This window comes from Monopterus albus, unplaced genomic scaffold (assembly GCF_001952655.1).
Source record: "Monopterus albus unplaced genomic scaffold, M_albus_1.0 scaffold83.1, whole genome shotgun sequence".
Taxonomy (NCBI): Eukaryota; Metazoa; Chordata; class Actinopteri; order Synbranchiformes; family Synbranchidae; genus Monopterus; species Monopterus albus.
In genome coordinates this window covers 1451223-1469926 of record NW_018127963.1, presented here as the reverse complement: position 1 = coordinate 1469926, position 18704 = coordinate 1451223, and the positions used below count along the sequence as shown (strand labels likewise).

The following is an 18704-nucleotide window of genomic DNA, read 5'->3' as shown; positions in this document are numbered from 1 at the left end:
GAACTTTTCTAAATGTTTTGGATACATACTGGGATAACACGCAGACTGGTGAGGTTAGGTCCATCGAACCAGGTGTCTGTAAAACATCTGAATTTACAACACAGAGCTCCGTGCGGCTCCGTGCGACTCCTTGCTACAGGCTCACCCACATACACAACACATTCTTGTGAGCAGACACTCGTCTTCTTCAAGCAGGTCGGCGGCACTGAAGGATAAATACAAGGCAGGAGGCCTCTACATCACAATAAACCAGCACCCAGAAAAAAAAAAGGGTTTTAACAAAACCATGGATTGGTTTTGATTAAAAAAAAAAAAAAAAAGTACAAAAACAAGAGGGTCACATCCTTCATGGTATGACCTTCTGAAACAGTCCTCTTATTGTGCTCAGACAGATGTGGATCAGTAGCGTCGACCAAAGGCTCCACTCTGCAGTCCGCCACCCTGCAACAGTTGGTTCTGCCTGTTAAGAGCTCCAGAGAGAGACTGGGATGTTCCTGTGTTCATGTAGCCTCCACGACTGGTGAGGCAAGAAAGACAGACACACAATGATCCACACTGTTTAACCAAAAGGACAACTAACTGATATTCTCTACTCACCCTGCCATTCCTCCACGTGCCATGTGACTCTGGCCTGGGATAGCCCCATCTCTACCTGAAATGTAAAAGCAAAATAACACACACACAGTTCAAGACGACAGCAATATAGCCCTAGACTCAGGAGGACACTTAATTCTAAGATGGTTTTGTTTTAGGACATGTTCTACCACTTGACCCTCCTTAAGCCTGCTACTGTACATTAAGGCATCACAAAAGCAGTCAGTGCAACAACAGAGCTATATTCATTACACACGCAGTGTTCATACCTTGCCATGCTCTGTCACCATCCACCTTGCGCCCAGAGTCCCAATCACGACTGTCCCTATATTTCAAATGAAAAATAATAATAATAAAAAAAAACATTTATTTTACATTTCCAGAAAATTGCAGCACTGAACTTTCTTGGAGATTTTTGATGAGGAAGAGTTGGATGCTCACCTGGGGTTCATGCGCTTGTCATAGCCTCCGCCCCAGGAGTCTCGGCCATCTCTGCCATGTCTGTCTGACAAATGCTGCAGGAAAAGGATAAAGTTAAAACCCCCGCACTTGTTCATGTGCAGTTGCTGCAAACTGTCATTTTTACAGTTCTGTAGGGGATGTAAACACCACTACAACACGGCCAGAGCACGTTTATATGTGCAGTGATCTGTGTGTGAAGTACATTCCACACCTCTTACCTGACCATCTCTGTCTGCACCTATGCCACGAGCGCCATCCCGCCTGTCCATCATGATGTCATCTTGGTAACGGCCCCGGTCTCTGTGGTCAAAGTCCTGATAACGTTCCTGACGACCAAAGTCTGAACGGCCGTAACGGTCATCCATGGCCATGCGCTTATCAGGCCAATCATCCTTCCTGAAAAAGATCAGACAACATGAAATTCATCCACTGAGCTGCTCTGTACCCAGTTGATATATTGTACATACAGAATGACTGGAGCTCCCACTCTTACTACCCGTAATATTTTAATCCTGGTGAACAGAATGAACAAAAAACCTACTGAAATGTACCTCTGCTAAGACATGAATGTATTCATCAATTATCCTGGTCAACGATGTCTGTTGTTATTAACCTGCCATCTAGGTCATAAGGCCTCTTAATTGGGCGTCGCTCCTGTTCATAGCGCAACTGCTCCTGCTGCCGTCGAAGCTCCTCACGCTCCCTGAGGATCCTTTCCTGTTCACGCCTCCTCTCGTACTCTATACGTAGCCTTTCGCGCTCCAGGAACTGACGTTCCATGCGGTCTGCGTCAAGGCGCTGCTTCTCAGCCTGAGAATGAAACCATGACCAAATAGAAATGTAGTTATAAGATTTGTAACAAAGACAGCATCATATAGCAAGAAAGCAGTTTCTGTAAGCAGAAACACTGAGAGCAACTAAGACAGAGGGAAATCCCTTGTCATAAATAAGTAATGTGAATGTACCTCAAGCCAGTTCCTCTTCCGCATCAAGTGTTTCCTCTCCTCTCTCTCCCTGAACAGACGGATTCGCTCTCGCTCACGAGATGGGTTGTTGTCACGATCCCTGAAAGTAGACAGGGAAGATCCATCTTATTTTTAGAGATTGCACACAAGTGTGCATTGTATTAAAATTAAGGAGAGTAAAAATACAGTAGATTGAAGAGTAATCAAACGCCAAAACAACTTTTTTCAGTGGAAAACCATTCTAAACAGGGATTTAAGTAGTGCTGCTGATCGATTCAGGTCCAAATCTAGACATTTTAGTGCAAAGCATTTGAATTCAGCAACCAAACAGGACAGGAACAGACTCCAACAAACAGTCAGGACCACAGAAGATAACCAGTGCCAGCCTGCCCTTCATGCCCTCCAGATCCCTCACACCCTGGACATAAAGTGTTTGAACTGCTCCCCAATGAACGGTGCTACAGGTCAATATACAGCAAAACCACCAGACACAAGGACAATCTCTCCCCCCAGGCCATCACTCTCACGAACACTTAGCCCATGACTGAACATCAACCCTCAGTGCAATAGAAAGAAAGAAAGTCACTTCGGCTTTTCCCGTTTAGGGGTCACTACAGCGAATCGTCACACTGACGACTCGCATGTTGACATTTGGAAGGTGTTTTATGCCGGACGTTCTTCCTGACGCAACCCTGACTTGGACCTGGGCTGCGGCGGCGAGAGCACTGCGCCTTAACCACTAGCCTACCAGGGACGGCAACCTTGAAAAAATACCTTTGTATATATCTACCTGGAAAAATGAACATAAAGTGTGTGTGTGTATATTTTGTCAGTTTCCTCATGTGTCCAACACACCTGGCCAATAAAACTGATTCTGAATGTGTCATAAATGTACATAGGGACTGCCCTCTACTGGTGGAAACCCAGCTACTGCAATTGAATTTTGATATACGCTGATCTGGTGGCAGGTGATGTGCACAGCTCCAGCTTTTGAGGTTATCTATGTTAGCATTAACAAGCATGAAGAGAGCTTAAAAAAAAAAGAAAATACCTATATGAACAAGATTTATTACTCAACAAAGGCAGTATACACACACACAAGTCCTTACGTGTATCTGCGTCTCTCAACCTCTCTGATCTCCCTCTCTCGTTGTCTCTGCCGTTCCCTCTCTCTCTGCTCCTTGATCTGATCGAATGACAGAATGTCTTTCCTCTCCTTACTGGTTGACTGGCGGTCCCGACTCTTTGTGCTCTGGGAAAATAACAGAAAACAGTTTAAGTCAAAGGGCAACTGCAAAAACAACCCCAAACAGGACGTGGCAATACAAACATGAGTAACACAAAGAAAATTTGCTTTCTGTAAAGTTGTCTTTGCTTCTCAAGCTGTTTTCAACACATGCCTACTGTAGTTAACGGTTCCCTTCTTTTAAACCTCTATATACTCACTTTATGTAGCAATTACTGACACGTTCAGATGGAAAACTCAAGTACAGATGTTATAGGGGGTAGAAGTTCACTTACTCGTTCCTTGCTTTTGGTCTTCACGCTGATGACAGGCTCTCCTTTGGACTTGTCCATAACTACAATCCTCTCATTTTGCCCTGTGGAGAACAAATATAGCTGATATTGTCAAAGACAAATATACAAATAAATGCTTTAGAGGTAACCGTTTCCTTGTTAAGTTTGGAATGATTGCACTTTTCTCACCTTTGCCATCTTTTCCTTCTCCCTCAGACTTCTCATCCTTTCCATCAGACCTACAGAAAATATTAAGTGCAAGCTCTATCATAACTAGATCAGCCAACATTTCACACAACAAAACAACAACTGCCTTACTTTTCTTCTATATACTGGATATCTTATAGCTCAGAGGTGCCAACGGCTGTGGTTAAAGGTAACCAGTGGGGCATGTCAGGCTAAAAGTGAATGCACCCATGACATTAAAGACACACCGGGCCAAAACACCCAGCTGGTAGCCTTTACTCAAACATGTGGCAGTTTCTAAGCCATCTTACTTGGAATCAGAGGAGTGCCTCCTGTTGCCGCCAGCTTTCTTGGTGTCATTCTTGTCTGCTGGCTTCTTCCCCGCAGGCTCATTTTTAGCCTACAGTTTCAACAAAACGTGTTTATTCACATGAGCTGAAATTACTTGTTCCATAGTGATCATTTCCCATAGAGACTAAATTTAATAACAGAAAATTAGGCTCTGCCTACAAAAGATCAGATTATCACCCATCCGTAAGGTATTTTCCTGAGTGAGACCATAATTACTGAGGAACAAAGAAAGCACTATGATGCAGTAAGACTCTTCCCCCATCTCTCACCCGCTCCACTGAGATCATCCTGCCATGCAGTTCAGTCCTGTGAAGGTGGCTGATACATTTGGTGGCCTCTTCTGTGGAGGACATGGTGACAAAGCCATAGCAGCGAGCTCCAGGGCTCTTGGCATTGGTCACCACCTTAGCTCCAACAACCTGCAGGGAAAAAACAAATAGTGGAAAGAATGCTGAGAGGTAGAGATGGCCAAGGAATGGGAGGAAAAATGCTCGGTTCTGGATTAAATCTAAATGATCTACAAATTCTAGGCCAGGTGATACCAGCGAGGGATGGTCTGCATAGACTAACCTTGCCATATTTGCTGAAGAGGGTCTTCAGATCAGTCGCTCTGGTAGTGGAAGACAGACCACTAACCCACAGATTTCTGCTACTGCTTGGTGCAGCACCAGTTCCAGTGGCTACATACATTCACACAAAAATGAATGAGCATATATCCAATGAATGTTAAAGACCAGAACAGAAAAGAAAGCTTCCATTCACTGACCTTTTTCATCTTTTGACTCAGTCTGGTCATCTTTTTCCTCAGAGCTAGAGACAGAAAGAAAAAGCCATAAACACACAGCGGTGAGAACATCTGGGATCATTCCCCACATTTAGTTGTGTTTTATGGATTAATAAAAACCTGACAGTGATCAGTCCATCATGTACCAGAGTGCAGTGCTTTAACAGTGGATAAATGGAACTATACCATTTGACAATCCCAGTAAATTACTTGTTAATGGGTAATAACACACAGAACTTGAGTGTAAGGTATGACAAATGAGGACAGACAGATTCACAGAACATTTTTTACCTCCAAAAGAGCATCCAAATTTTTCTAGCACAAACGAGCCAATGCAACAGAGATAGCCATTTTGGTTTCTAGTAGACAGAAAGCAACAAACCTCTTTTTCTGATCATCGCCCTCTACAGAAGAGCACTCTTTCACTGTCGAGGCTGAATCCGCAGCAGCTTTCTCTTCTGTCTTCTCATCCTCCTCACCCTTCTTAGACCCCATTTCTGAATCAAGAGTTTCACCCACGGCGCCCTGTTCACTTACACTAACATCTTGCGAGCTTTTGTTTTCAGCATCAAATGTCTCTTCTGGGACATTCTGCGTCCCCCCAACCTCTTTGGTGTCAGTCTCCACAACATCCCTGTCGCTCTCCACATCTCCAGAGGTGGCTTTGTCGGATTTGGCACCAGTGTCGGACATAGCACCAGTGTCGGACACAGCACCAGTGTCGGACACACCGTCTTCTCCTTCGGCGGTGGCAGCTTGCTCTTCTTCAGGGTTCGTCTCGTGGCTCTGGGGTTGATCTTCGTTAAGCGGCTCAGATAAACAAGACCCGGCTACTTTGTCATTTTCTACGGATTTAACAGGAATAAAATGGCACAGAGTTTAATCACTTCTGAAACACAGCAATGGTTAACGAGGAACTGGCAAGGCCTGGATTAGGAACGTCATGACTGGCCTGTGCTCCTAGAACTATGAATTACAACGATGAAGTAGACCCTAATAAGAGACTGGAAGAGAACCCAAAGGCTGGAGGACAACCAAGCAACTATTGCAACTAACACACTGGCTCATTTTTCAAGTTGAACCACTTCACTTTGTTCACCTGACCCAAAGCAGACAAAGGTAGGTCAGTGCTGAAGAGAGCCACAAGATCAGCGGTGCAGCAGTAGAGGCTTGCTGCAGTCCATCTTCTTTCAGCCTTTGACTTTTCCAGTGTCCATTTACATTGTCCACAACTTCAGCTCAAGTCCAGCAGATTCATATCCAGCCGATTTCTGAGTCAGTGTCTTTAAAAGTTGTAAGAGTTGACGAGACTTAATGGATCTTGGTCTTGATCTTCATGTGGCAACCTAGAAACACTGCAATCACCTGCAACAGCTCAGACCTCCCTGACCATTTTATTGCTGTCAATGTGCATCAAATTGTTAACCGCTGCTATTTTTACTACCAAGAAGAACACTGGTGACTTGACCAGTATTTAACACTGACATTACTAATCACGGTTAGCAAAGTTCAACACAAAGCCAGCAATTTCCTTTGGGCTTCCAGTCTCTCTTCCTAAACAGTGTGTTTGCATTCCAAGCTCAACACTGTAAAAAGATGCCTCCACATTTTTATGAACCATTTTCTACAGTACCTGTTTCTTCTTGCACATCATCTGCATCTGGTTCCCGAGCCTAAAACGAAAAATTCCTTATTAAAGCGCGACACATTTACCATAGCATAACAAGTTTTACACACATGAAAAGTATGTGAGGAAACGTACCATATAGACTGCTGAAGACATCATATATTCATCTTTATCCAACATCTCAGGCTCGTCCATCTGTTACAATGCATAAAACAACATTAAAACTTGTGAAGTTAAGATAAAAATTTGTTTACAAGTTTCTAGTCTACTTGCTCACATCTCGACATCTTGTTTCATCCTCTGACTCGAATGCTGTGTTGTCATGTTCTTCACTCATAGCTGCGTCTTCCTCTCCGTGAAAATTCTCTGTTTCATCCTCATCATCCTCAGCTGATATTCCATTGTCGTTTTCGGTGTCATCCAGAATGTTCATTTCAAGGATGTCCATTTCCTGCATGTTCTCTTGATCATCCTGAAGATCCTCCTAACAAAGAAAACACTTGTTTAAAAAAAAGTAAAATAAAAATACTATAATATCCAGAGACCAACAATTCTGTGGTCTTTAAAGAGGTCCTCAAATTCTGCATAAACATTTCACAGCACTTAAACATGTAAAATAGGTCAATCTTTCTAGAAACTCACATGCCCATCATGGGAATCCTCCTCAATAGTGCTGTCTTCTGGTTCATCACTCTCTTGCTTGGTATCTACAGAAAATTAATTAAAAATTTCATTAGTATATAGGCCCAAGTTTTGATCAAGGTGTCTAATGGGTGCCAAAGAAAACCGATGCACATATACCAACTTCAAAAGACCAAAATTACCTTTGCATTTGTAGACCATCTACTTTCCAGTGTCAAAGAAATTCTAGCATTTTCCGACTCAATCACAATTTGTGGCAGGACTATTGGCTTACACACATCCGGCAACAGATGGCACCCCCCAAAAAACTTGTCTTATCACATGAGAATTTGATAGTTAAAATTTCAGGGCCCTGAAGTGGATAACACCATATACATTTAAAAGAGTACCAATCAGCCTTGCAATGAGGTGCACTAGAGCTTTTGTATTTATGTAAGTATTTATAATTACATTTTGTACTCAACTTTGGCATCTAATTAACATTAAATGGTGGTTTTAATAGCATGTTAAGTGAATCACTGAGTCTATCCTCTGCTCATTCACCACTGTCTGGTTTGGCCCAGCAACCAAGCAGGACAGGAACAGACTCCAGCTGACAGACAGAACTGTGGAGAGCCGGCCTTCCATGGAGGACCTGTACACCTCACGGGTCAAAAGGAGGACAGAGAGGATTTCTGCAGACCACTTATGTCCTGCACACAAACTCTTTGAACTCCTCCCCTCCGGACAGCGCTACAGGTCTCTGTGCGCCAAGACAACACAGAGACCGTTTCTTCACCCAGGCTATTACACTCTTGAACAGCTAATCTGTGTTTAATCTTTTAACTTATCCTTTGCAACTTGTATATATTTTTTATTTATTTTGTTTTTATTGCTGTTTATATCAGAGGCCATTGGGCGGAAGTCAAATTCATTGTATTTTTGATAATACTTGGCAATAACGTTTATGCGAAATGCTTAATGAACATACTTGGTCAAAGTTAGGTGACAGTCTCTCATACACTGCTACTTCTTAGTGCAGAACTTCGTGATCTCGTCATGGATGCATGATAGGAGCTGGACCCTGCACTCAAAGATGATGCCCAGAGACTTGGGCAAAATGTACTCATCTGGAATGACCAGGGAAATTTATCGCGGCAGTACTGCGAGTGGCCACCGGGTAAAAGGGCGGTATTAGTGACTAACGGCCCCGCATCCAGCTGTCATTATGCAACTATAGTTCACGTGCATAAAATCTAAACTCCACGTTTTATTGTGGGCAGGGGGGGTCCACTTCGCATCTAGTGCAAATTTTACCTTTAGCAGCCCGTTTAGGCATAGAGCTGGCTTTCTTTGGTGCTGAATCCGAGATGACAATAATCTCATCAGGATTTCCACCCTCTTCCTCGATAGCCTGTTGATGAAGAGAAAAGCAAAGCCGCAAATGAACACTTTATTAACCTGTACAAATAAGGGGAGTTTAAAATTAACCCGCGTCAAATATATAAAAAGCCACGAAAGTGAAGTCATTTGGCGTTAGCTAGTTGCTTGGCGCAAACGCTAGCTAGCTTAGGGTTAGCACACAGCAAGAGCTACCATAAATCAGTGACCTTCCTAAATAAACGTTGCATTAAGGTATTATTGGTTTGACAGGGTACATTTACAACTACAGAAAATAAAGGTTCGTGTGGAAACTATGTGACTAACTTTAGTGAAAGCGGACAGAAATACCTTTTTTAGACGCTCCGATAACACGCTCTTAACACCCGTGGTGTCCAGGTTTCGTTTCTTCAGCTCGGCCTTCAAATCTATAACTCTCAGCTCGGAGAGTTTGCGCACCTCTGCGCCCTCCGGAATATCCACATCTGCTGATGGATCAGCCATCGTTTTCTCCGTGAAAATATCCCTTCAGCTTGAAGTTCCCTGTTGTTTTTATTTGAAATGCACCTTATTTACTAACGCTGCAGCAAAATGCAACGAGCTCACTTGCAAAATGGAGGCCGCAGAGAGTCCGTGACGTCATCGCGCAGTAGCGTTTAAGGATGGGCGTATCGATACGTCGATATTTTGGAGTCGATACTTTTTTTTAAGTGTCGCGATAGCATTGTGCTAATACAAAACGTGCAATTTGTTTTCACTTTTGAGGGTTTTAGGTTTTAAATTTATGTATGAAAACCAGCCCGAGCATATTTTAGATGGTCTTCCGTGTCACATGATTATGGCAACCAATCCATAATCCATAAATCCAAAATCTTACTGCGCAGCCTCAGTCAAGCACTGCCTAAAATCCTTACTCTGTTGCTCAGTCAGCAGCATCGCTGCGTGGCAGAATAGATGGTCGAGAGAAAAAAAAAGGAAGCAAAGTGTGGTACTTTTTTTTTTCCACCCACGACCAAAGTTAATGCCATGTGCTCTGTCTGCAATAAAGTGGTGCCACATAGCAGCAACACTAGCAACCTCTTTAAGCATATGAAGACTTTTTTCCCCCTTTTATTAAGTCAAACCAAACAGACAAGCAATTACAAAGTCTAATACAAATATTGAACAGTACAAAGACTGAGCAAGTACAAAATTAACTAACATTATCCCAATAGAACAGGAAAGCCAAACAAACAGGGAAGCCAAACGACACGCACACGCAAAAAAAACTATTCAACACATACAGTGCACTTCAATGAATCACTCAAAATAAAAAGCTCTTTCATAAAAACTGAGAGATGTGGGGTCAAATTCCTAAATTTGCATTTATGTATATAATATTTTGCCATAATTATCAAATTGTTTAACATAAATTCCATTCTTGAGTCCTTTAAAATTATACCAAATTGAATATTTTCATAGTTTAATTGAGATAGAGACGGATTATCCTTTAAACACCACTGACAAAATGCTTTCCAAAATGAAGAAGACACACTACAGCTGAAGAAAAGATGTTCCTGCGATTCCATGTCATTTTCACAAAATGTACATACATTTGTGTCAAGACCAAATTTAAGGTACAACAATTCTTTACATGGATAGATTTCATTCATTGTTTTAAAATGCACCTCTTTAGCTTTAGGTGAAATTGGGAACTTCAAGAAATAACATCTTATTTTCTTTGCATCAGAGGAAGCATTCAGATATCTTTCTAGCAAATACCTTCTTTTCAGAGATGAAGGAAAACATGCTTTAGTAAGTGTGGTTCTTAAAAATTGGTTTTTACTGCATTTGTCAGATAGAAAAGTACAGTCTTGTACTAATAAAGGGTGTAAGCAAGGTATCATCCTTTGATAATATAGTGAACCTTTAATATTTATGAGAATAGCTCGTGGTATGGCTTTTATCACCTTATTATATTTATCCTGAGTACAGTTTTATACTTGTTGTTGAATGCTATTAGGTCCAGAATATTGTCTCTGTTGTCTATTAGATGTCGAATTGACCAAATTCCTTGGTCCGCCCACTCCTTCCAGTAAAAGGACTTTCTCTTTATCAATATGTATCGATTGTTCCAGATTGGCGTATTATGTGGGGAGAAATTGTGCTTGAAAATTAATTTCCAATAAAGCAGAACCTGTTGATGGGATTTAGACAATTTTACAGGCAATTATTAATTTCAAAGTCACATTTCAGTAAAAGTTCCACACCACCAAAGCTCGAAAATATGCATCTGGGGAGACTGAACCAAATATTATCAACCTGTTTAATAAAGGTTTGTAACCATTTCAATTTTAAGGAGCCGTTCATAGGGTCAAAGTCAATAGCATTCAGACCGCCATCTTCCAGTGATTTAATAACATCATTCTTCCTTATATAATGATGCCTGTTCTTCCAAATGAAGTTAAAGTTGTTTTGATTAATGATTTTGATTATATTATCAGGTATATGTAGGGAATATGCTGGATAAATTATTCTAGAGAGATTTTCCATTTTTGCTAGGAGGACCCTTCCAAATATGGATAGGTCCCTTTGTAACCATATATTTAGAATAGATTTACTTTTTTTAAAAATTTCTTCAAAGTTAGCTTTCTCTCTGACTTCCGGCTTCTTAGATACAGTAATACCCAAATATTTAACTTCTTTTTTGATTGGTATTCCTTCAATATGAGTTAAAGGATTGTCATGGATTGCCAACAACTCACATTTACTTTAATAAAGACCTGATGCCTGTGAGAATGAAGAAATGACGTTGAGAGCTTTTGTTATCTGAGTTGCATTTTTAAGAAATAAAGTTGTATCATCCGCAGGTTGACTTATAAAGCATTTGAAGACAACACACCCTGACACTTTTAAAGAGGCTGAACATCGCCATGAAGACCACCAGCAAGCCTCAAAAGTTCCCTGCACCATTTGTTGTCCGTCAGAAGACATTGCAGGAGAGTTTCATGAAAGGCAAAGAATATCCGGTGACAGTGAATGTGTTATAAGTGATTTAAAAATTGAACGAACCATTATTTTATTAAACTACCCCAAACTGCAACTGAGCTATGTGAATCTTGGACGAAGCCATGTTCACCACCATTTAGTTGACAAATGTAAAGGCTCACATGCTTGCACTGTATCGGAAAATACTGACAAACAGTTTTGTTTCTAGAATGTTATTAATGGAAGTAATTTTCCTTTAAAGTGCAAAAAGTACCATAAGCTAATGATATCGTATAGAAAGGAGAAATGCTGGTATCGCCCATCCCTACTAGCGTTATAGTGCAGAGAGGCACAGGGAAAAACTGCCGTCATTTAGGCTCAGTTTGTATGAAATTTGTGACAAATTTAGCAGGAAAAACAAGACGTGTACACTCAGTAATGAGGATGAAGTACTTTTTACCTTCATGTGAATGTGCGTGAGATGTCATAAAAATTACAAAAATCAGTTCATATTCAAAGATCTTCTATATTTTCTTCCCTTTTAGAACACGTCAGACTTGATCCAGAGTGTAATTACTTTTGTAAGGCATAATGTAGTTGTGTATTATAAAAATGCTTACAAAACATTACAAAAACTATGCATATTTAAGACAAAGGTTATGGCTAGGTCAGTGTTACTGAAATGGAAAATTCACAGGCTTTTTCACCAACGTTTGGCATTTTATGTTTACGCCTACTCATGATTTATGTGAATCAGGTTTCATAATGCCTACTGAGTCTGAAAATTGTACACGTCACTAAATTTGTAGTTTGTGTCATTTACTTGGCTGTGGGGCAAGCTCTTGCTGGCAACAAGAGGTTGAGGGCTATCAAATAATTCAGGACTGTCATTCTCCTCCGGTATATTGGCAGTCTTAGATGAAGTCCAAGAGTCAGCGGTGGAAGAATCTCTGCCAGTCTGTGAATAACATGACCATTTATTAGAGGCTGAACCAACAGGAGTGAAGCTCTCGGCATTGGAGGAACACTCGGGCACATTGAAGGAGTTGAGGCTGAAGGAGAAGTCTTGAGGAGTTCGTGGTTCATAGAAGTTGAGTTTAGAGACCAGTGGTTTTCCAACTGTTACTGGTTGCCTTTCTTCTACTTCATCATCCATGTTGGAATAGGTGTAATGAAGACAGACGGTGAATGTGAGCTCCCTCTATAAAGACAGTGGAGAAAAGAGTGTGATTTAGCTTTAGACAAAAAAAAATGTAAACAGGCTTGCAAGGTTCTGACCTCCTTCAGAAAAAACATGAAATCTCTCTAAAATGGGCTATTAAATCAATATAACAAATTTTATTCTCAAATGTATTAGGTAGACAAATATATCTTTATATAAATTATTCAAAGATGTTTTAAATTGTGGTTTAAGCTTTATTTCTGACTCTAGTAGGGAACAAACATTTATTAGGTTTCTCCTTGGACAGAAATAGAAGAACTAGTTATGAAAATGATGACAAGTGTCTGACCCTCAGTCTCTGGAGGCTGCTGATACGTGTGTAAAGACTGGGGACCTTTGTTGAAGGCAGACTTTCCTCAATCAATAATAAACTGCCTGCTTCAAGCAGAGTCTCCTGGTTACTCTTCTTCAGATCAATGTCCACATCCTGCAAAAAAAACATAGGCAGACCCTAATTTTTTTTATTTTTTGCCTGCTTCATTATCCATGTTAATAAATTATTTCCAACATAATCATGTATTGTGAAACACTTAAGAATTCCAGGGACAAGGATGATAAGTCATTATGAGTGAGAACAAATCTTCTTCAGGTTTAAAATCTCAAATCTACATAAGTAATATCAACTAACGAACCTCAGGGAAGTCAGTAAGCTGAGCCGAGCAGGAAACTATTTCTTTGGGCTTGTAAAGTATCCGAGTGTAGATGACCATGACATTGGAGAACTCTGCAGCAAAGCCAAGCTGAACTGTCACCCCGCAGTCAAACTGCAGGCATTGGCTCTTAGGTAGGACTATGAAGAAGTGCATTTCATTTAGGTATACTTTACCACAACATGGTACAACAAGAACTCTTTATATGTAATCATTTAAGTTTATTTCTGTGAAAAGAGTACCATGAGCAATGGCCCACTGCAGGTTGCGAGCTGAATAGGATGCAGAACACTTGGTGGTCTGTACTTGGTCGGTGAGGGAACGTCGTTCAGACAGATTACTGCGTAGCTCCAGAGCTTGCCTCCCTTGCGTGATTTCACAACGACCCATATCTGGTAACAGTAAAGAACTTTTAATGTACAGTATGCAGTACTTAGAGATGTTAAAGAATAACTGAATACTAATTTATTGAGAAAGATAACTGCTGGGTTGAAAATGAACCCAAAAAATGTCGCCACATCAAGTTTTCCGTCAGCTGCCAGTGCTATAACATGAATGTCATGTGGCCAGCAGTTCTGAATTTTTATTATATTTTATCCCTAGGGATTCAGTCTTTAATACCTTAGAGCCTTTGCCCCTACTCAATGTTGGCACATTGACCCACACAGAAACTGTTTCTGTGTCTCTCACGGAATTGTTATTTTTCTGTTTATTTGAAGCTACATTACAGGCGCCAATGCTTTGCAGCAGGATTATTCAACAGGCCTTTTTCATAGTAGACATTTTGACTGTCATAGCAGGAAAAATACAGAGGGAACTAACGACAGTAATGATTAATGATGGCACTATTCCATGGGTGTTACAGTGAGCCACGTCAATGAGCCAATGTGCACAACAGCAGTCACGTTAAGTGCAAGAGTAAAACAACCCATAATGACAGTGCAGTAGTTGGTTCAGTTAATGTTTTACACCTGTCATTTTAGTACAGTTTTAATTATCTGATAACACTGGGATAAATTATGTCAGAGGTTTGGACACACAAACTCAGATGTGGCTTACCTCACTCTCAGATACACAATACAAAACATGACAAGAAGCCAGGCAGAAGCAGAAGCAGAAGCAGAGATGATTAGGCACATAATGATCTGAATTCTGTACAACTTCAGCACAGTCAAAAAGGCACACAAACAATATACAGGGCGTTGGAAGAAACAACAAAGACATAATTATTAAAGAAGCTGCATGGCAGCTACTTTTAGGCCGTGTGTTGTAGAGTAACCCATTATAATGACTTCAAATATACAGAATAATCTCAAAGAGTCAGGTGTAATGATCCCCTACATACAAAACCCTTGATGTAGATCAATTGTAGGACAAAAATGAAGACCCTTCAATTTCACAGGTGTGCTCTACATACCTTCAGCCACTTTGTCTAGCATTTGGGTGACCTTCTCATCTTCACACACTCGCCTTTTGAGGAAGCTTATGAAGATGCCGTTTGACACGTCTTCCTTTTTCACCTCATATGCTTCTGCATCAGCACATCTGAAAACAACCAAGTACACATGAATGACAACTGTTACATAATTCATAGATGTCTTAACTATATTTCTCTTGTCTTAAATCACATTTTGACACCAAAAAATGAATGTGTCAGAGGAGACAGGCAACTTACGTGGCATAGCCAAACACTATATTTGCTGTCACCTTCAGCAGTCCTGTTTGTACAATGACATCATCATTTGGGTTTCTAAAAAAAAAGAAAACATTTGAAGCACAAATATGTACAGCAGATGGTTTAAGCTCAACATGACATAAAAAGATTTGTAAATCAATTTATTCATGTAAACCAGCACCCATACCTTTTGCGACACATGTCAAGCAGGAACACGTTGAGTCCAGTCTCTTTCTCCTGCATCCTGGTAAGTATATTCTGTACACACAAACAGTGCTCTGATGTGTAGGAGGCTGGTGCATCGATAGGAACCATGAAACTGTTGCCATAGTTCTCATAACCATGACCAGCAAAGTATAGTAAGCCTGTGGAAGAAAGGACAAAGCAGTGCTATCAAATTTGAGCAACTGTGTCAGTCACATAGTGGCAAAAACATTTTAAAAAAAGTCAGAATGGGTGCAGGATCAGATTCTTGGTGTTTTAAAAAATGTTTTAATAAGCATTTAGTTAGTTTTATAGTGTTTTATTTTGTTTAGAAAAGCTTTATGTAGGAAAACTCTCCTTACAGAGATTTAAATGTTTTTCTGTATGAGTAGAGACATTTGGTACCTTTGTAAATGTCACTGAAATTGAAAACAGACCTGGAACAAGTTTTGAACATGGATATGAGCATATTGTACAAACCATAAACTCCCTTGTCGAGCAGCATTAGGAACTCAGTAACAGCGCTGTGCATTTCCTGCCAATTGAGGTCGAGCAGGGAAACCACCTTGAAGTCCATTTGTCTGAGAAGGTTGGTCAACTCGTGGACATCAGCAATGGGAGCACAAAGCTGAGTGTGGTAGGCGTAGCTCATGTTGCCAATCAAAAGAGCAACTTTGTCTGTTGCTGGGGAGGGGAAGACAGGGCATCATAAAAGATGCACTAACCTAATAAATTACGTAAGGTACCCATTTACAATGTACATGTTGGTCTACAGATACTGTATCATATTTACAATGTTTGAGCACAACTCACCGAAGAAAAACCTGGCTGGCGGTGACTGACTGACCTTCTCTTCTTGCAAACCTAATCCTAATGTGTGGGTTGACCTGTGACCTGGGGCAACATGATTATGGAAAGAAAAGAAATGTAAAAATGTCACATGCTGTTTGATCCTACATCAGAATGTTTAATGTCTCATTTTCATTTTCATTTCTAAAGGCAACCTCACATACACATTGCCTTCTTTTTACCAGACAGGAAAAACAAACCTGAACCGAGTCCACCCGACCAAACAGTAACAGTGTGAACACACACATAACCCAGTTACTACCCACAGATTAGCCGCTTTGACACATAAAAGATAAGCCAACATGATACTTTTTTGGTTTTCACTGACATATATACAAAAACAGGAAATCTAAGTGTGACAAAATGTTCCAGAAAAGGACAGAGGAACTAAAATACTTCTCTAGTTCCTTTATTCCCTCCTAAATATTCAGTTAGAAAATAAACAATACCTAGGCCATGATCAACTTCAGTGGCAGAACTGGGGCCTGCATAACAGTGAAAAACAGGAAGTTATTCACATTACAGAACAGCATTTTTGCTCAAGAGTGACACAAATGTGCAGTGTCAGACTGCACATTTGTGTCACAACAAATTCCTCAAAATATTTAAGCATTCAAATCTTTTGCATTTTTCTCATTTATACATTTATATTCTTAATGTATTTATTTGTGTAACAATGTAACATGAAATCACATGACATTACAGATGACATAGGTAAAAACCAGAGGGACAGACTGACAAATGGTCTGAAAGCCAAGCAGATTTAATCACATTCCTTGAGGTACAATAAAAGCAATGAAACAGAAACAAGAGAAGCATGAGAGGAGTGGTACCTGGACTAGAACTTGGAGAGTGGACTACATGAACGCGAGCCCACTGGGAGAAGATGTAGTTTTCTCCATGGCTGACCCTACAGATGTAGTGGCCCTGGTGCACCGAAGACAAAGGACACAGAAGCAGTTCTGGTGTACTCCCTGTCTCATCCAAAATCTAAAACCAGAAAACAATCAGTATACCCTATAGTCAACACAACAATATAGAATTGAAATCTCATTGTTATTTTTTATAATAATTAGATATTGAACTGACCTCTTCTTTGCCTCTGAACCACTGGTAGCTGAGTGCAGGGGGGCCAGTGGCTCTGCAGGTCAATATGACCCTCTCCCCCACTGCCACCTGCTGAGACTGTGGCTGCGTTGTGATCCAAATCATCTCTGCGACTACCAAACACATGCACACACCATATAAACAATCATATGCACAAACAAGAAGAGAAACTCACTCAGAGCACATATAGACATGTAGCATCAGAGCAGCCAGTCAGTTTTAAGATATGCATGGAGCCCAGCTCAACTTTACCTGTGGTGGTGAGGTACTGCACTGCTTCCCGGTGGTCAATCTTCTTTAGGCAGTGGAGCAGAAAGTCCAGGGAGCAGGAGCGATCAGCTAACCGAGCAAGGAGGGTGCGTCCTGGGCTGCCTACTGCCCTCAGCACCTGGACTGAGCAGCTGGTTAGCTCCCTTTCACTGCAGAGGGAGTTCAGTGGGTGTTAGTAGAGGTGATGATAGGGGTCTGAAAACTTGCAGGAATGTACAATAGCGGGGTGAAAAGACGATCTTTGTGAAATAGGATAAAATGTAAATACTGAAATTGCTTATTATGGTTATGAATAAGGTGTGAAAATTGGCAGAATAATGTACAGAGCCAGGGACTAAACGGTAGAAAATGAATGAATGAATGTACAGAGCTGCTAACTCCTTTCTATGATGACTTCAGGGCCTCACCTGCAGCGGAATTTCGGGTGCTCAGACATCGCATCAGCCAGCTGCCTCCATCCGCAGGTGGAGTTGTCCAACATCTTGGACAGGCTGGCCAGGACGTGGTCACTCAGAGTGCCAATGCTCCGTGTCCATTCCTCCATCTTCGTATTGGTCTATGCGTTGACACTTACAAATCCAGCGACCTAGCCTTCTGAACAAACAGGGACGCGGACGTCAGCACCACCTTTAACCATCAGCCCTATCACGTAGCAGTGAGTTCATAAGTATTTTTTCGGGTGGTGACTGATACGACGGGGGTTTGCTTGTTGGCTAGATCTCCCACTTGTTCGCCCACGCACCTGACACACAACAAAACTGACAGGTTGTAAACACCGCATCGGGTTTTCCCACGGTCAACTTTGTGGAAAATCCGTGTGTAACTGTACACACACGGCAGTTAATCATAAATCCTATGGAGGAAATACTGCAGGGAACATCTTGAAAACGAAACCTATAAGTTGTATTCAGACCAAACTAAACATCTTTACGTGGACCGTGAACTGCGCTGCCACTCGCCGCTTTCCCCATGAACATAACACAACAAAGTCGTAAAGGAAACTTCGGACTTACCGAGCTCACCGTTCGAGTTCAAATCCAGTTGAAGACAAAAGGGAACAAGTGCCTCTTGTACTAAATGTCAGATGCATTTTACACCCCGATCGTTCTTCCAGTCTTACGTGATTTTGTTCCCCAGACGATTTGCTTCTCATTTCGGTTCCTCATTTGACATCCCCGGTTGGCTATCATTTGCATGAAGTGCTGTCATAGCAACATTATTCATTAAAGCCAACTTTTACCCAAAATGACCGACGGAAGAAGTGGATTTACA

The 18704-nt window shown here is 41.1% G+C and overlaps 2 protein-coding genes across 3 annotated transcripts; both read right to left on the bottom strand.

The window, feature by feature from the left end:
• Positions 1-303: 303 nt before the first annotated feature.
• safb (scaffold attachment factor B) lies at positions 304-9129 on the bottom strand. The gene is made up of 21 exons (XM_020607083.1): positions 8840-9129; positions 8426-8522; positions 7130-7194; positions 6765-6971; positions 6623-6682; positions 6494-6533; positions 5243-5705; positions 4843-4886; positions 4647-4756; positions 4346-4495; positions 4037-4125; positions 3729-3778; positions 3543-3622; positions 3131-3273; positions 2022-2121; positions 1670-1866; positions 1275-1452; positions 1036-1109; positions 864-919; positions 598-652; positions 304-517 (listed from the first exon to the last, which is right to left on the bottom strand). The coding sequence occupies exons 1-21, from the start codon at positions 8990-8992 to the stop codon at positions 400-402; spliced, it is 2529 nt and encodes an 842-aa protein (XP_020462739.1). The 5' UTR covers positions 8993-9129; the 3' UTR covers positions 304-399.
• A 2134-nt stretch (positions 9130-11263) lies between these two features.
• On the bottom strand, positions 11264-18700 carry malt2 (MALT paracaspase 2). Of its 2 annotated transcripts, none has more exons than XM_020607116.1 (15): positions 18446-18700; positions 17840-18023; positions 17415-17581; positions 17145-17275; positions 16889-17045; positions 16505-16540; positions 16020-16100; positions 15687-15890; positions 15190-15367; positions 15003-15077; positions 14745-14872; positions 13570-13719; positions 13310-13467; positions 12967-13104; positions 11264-12656 (listed from the first exon to the last, which is right to left on the bottom strand). In XM_020607116.1, the coding sequence occupies exons 2-15, from the start codon at positions 17974-17976 to the stop codon at positions 12225-12227; spliced, it is 2172 nt and encodes a 723-aa protein (XP_020462772.1). In that variant the 5' UTR covers positions 17977-18023; positions 18446-18700; the 3' UTR covers positions 11264-12224. The 2 variants fall into 2 exon arrangements, with proteins under 2 accessions (XP_020462772.1, XP_020462771.1); XM_020607115.1 differs by having other exon boundaries at positions 17840-18026; positions 18446-18699.
• Between the last annotated feature and the right edge of the window lie 4 nt (positions 18701-18704).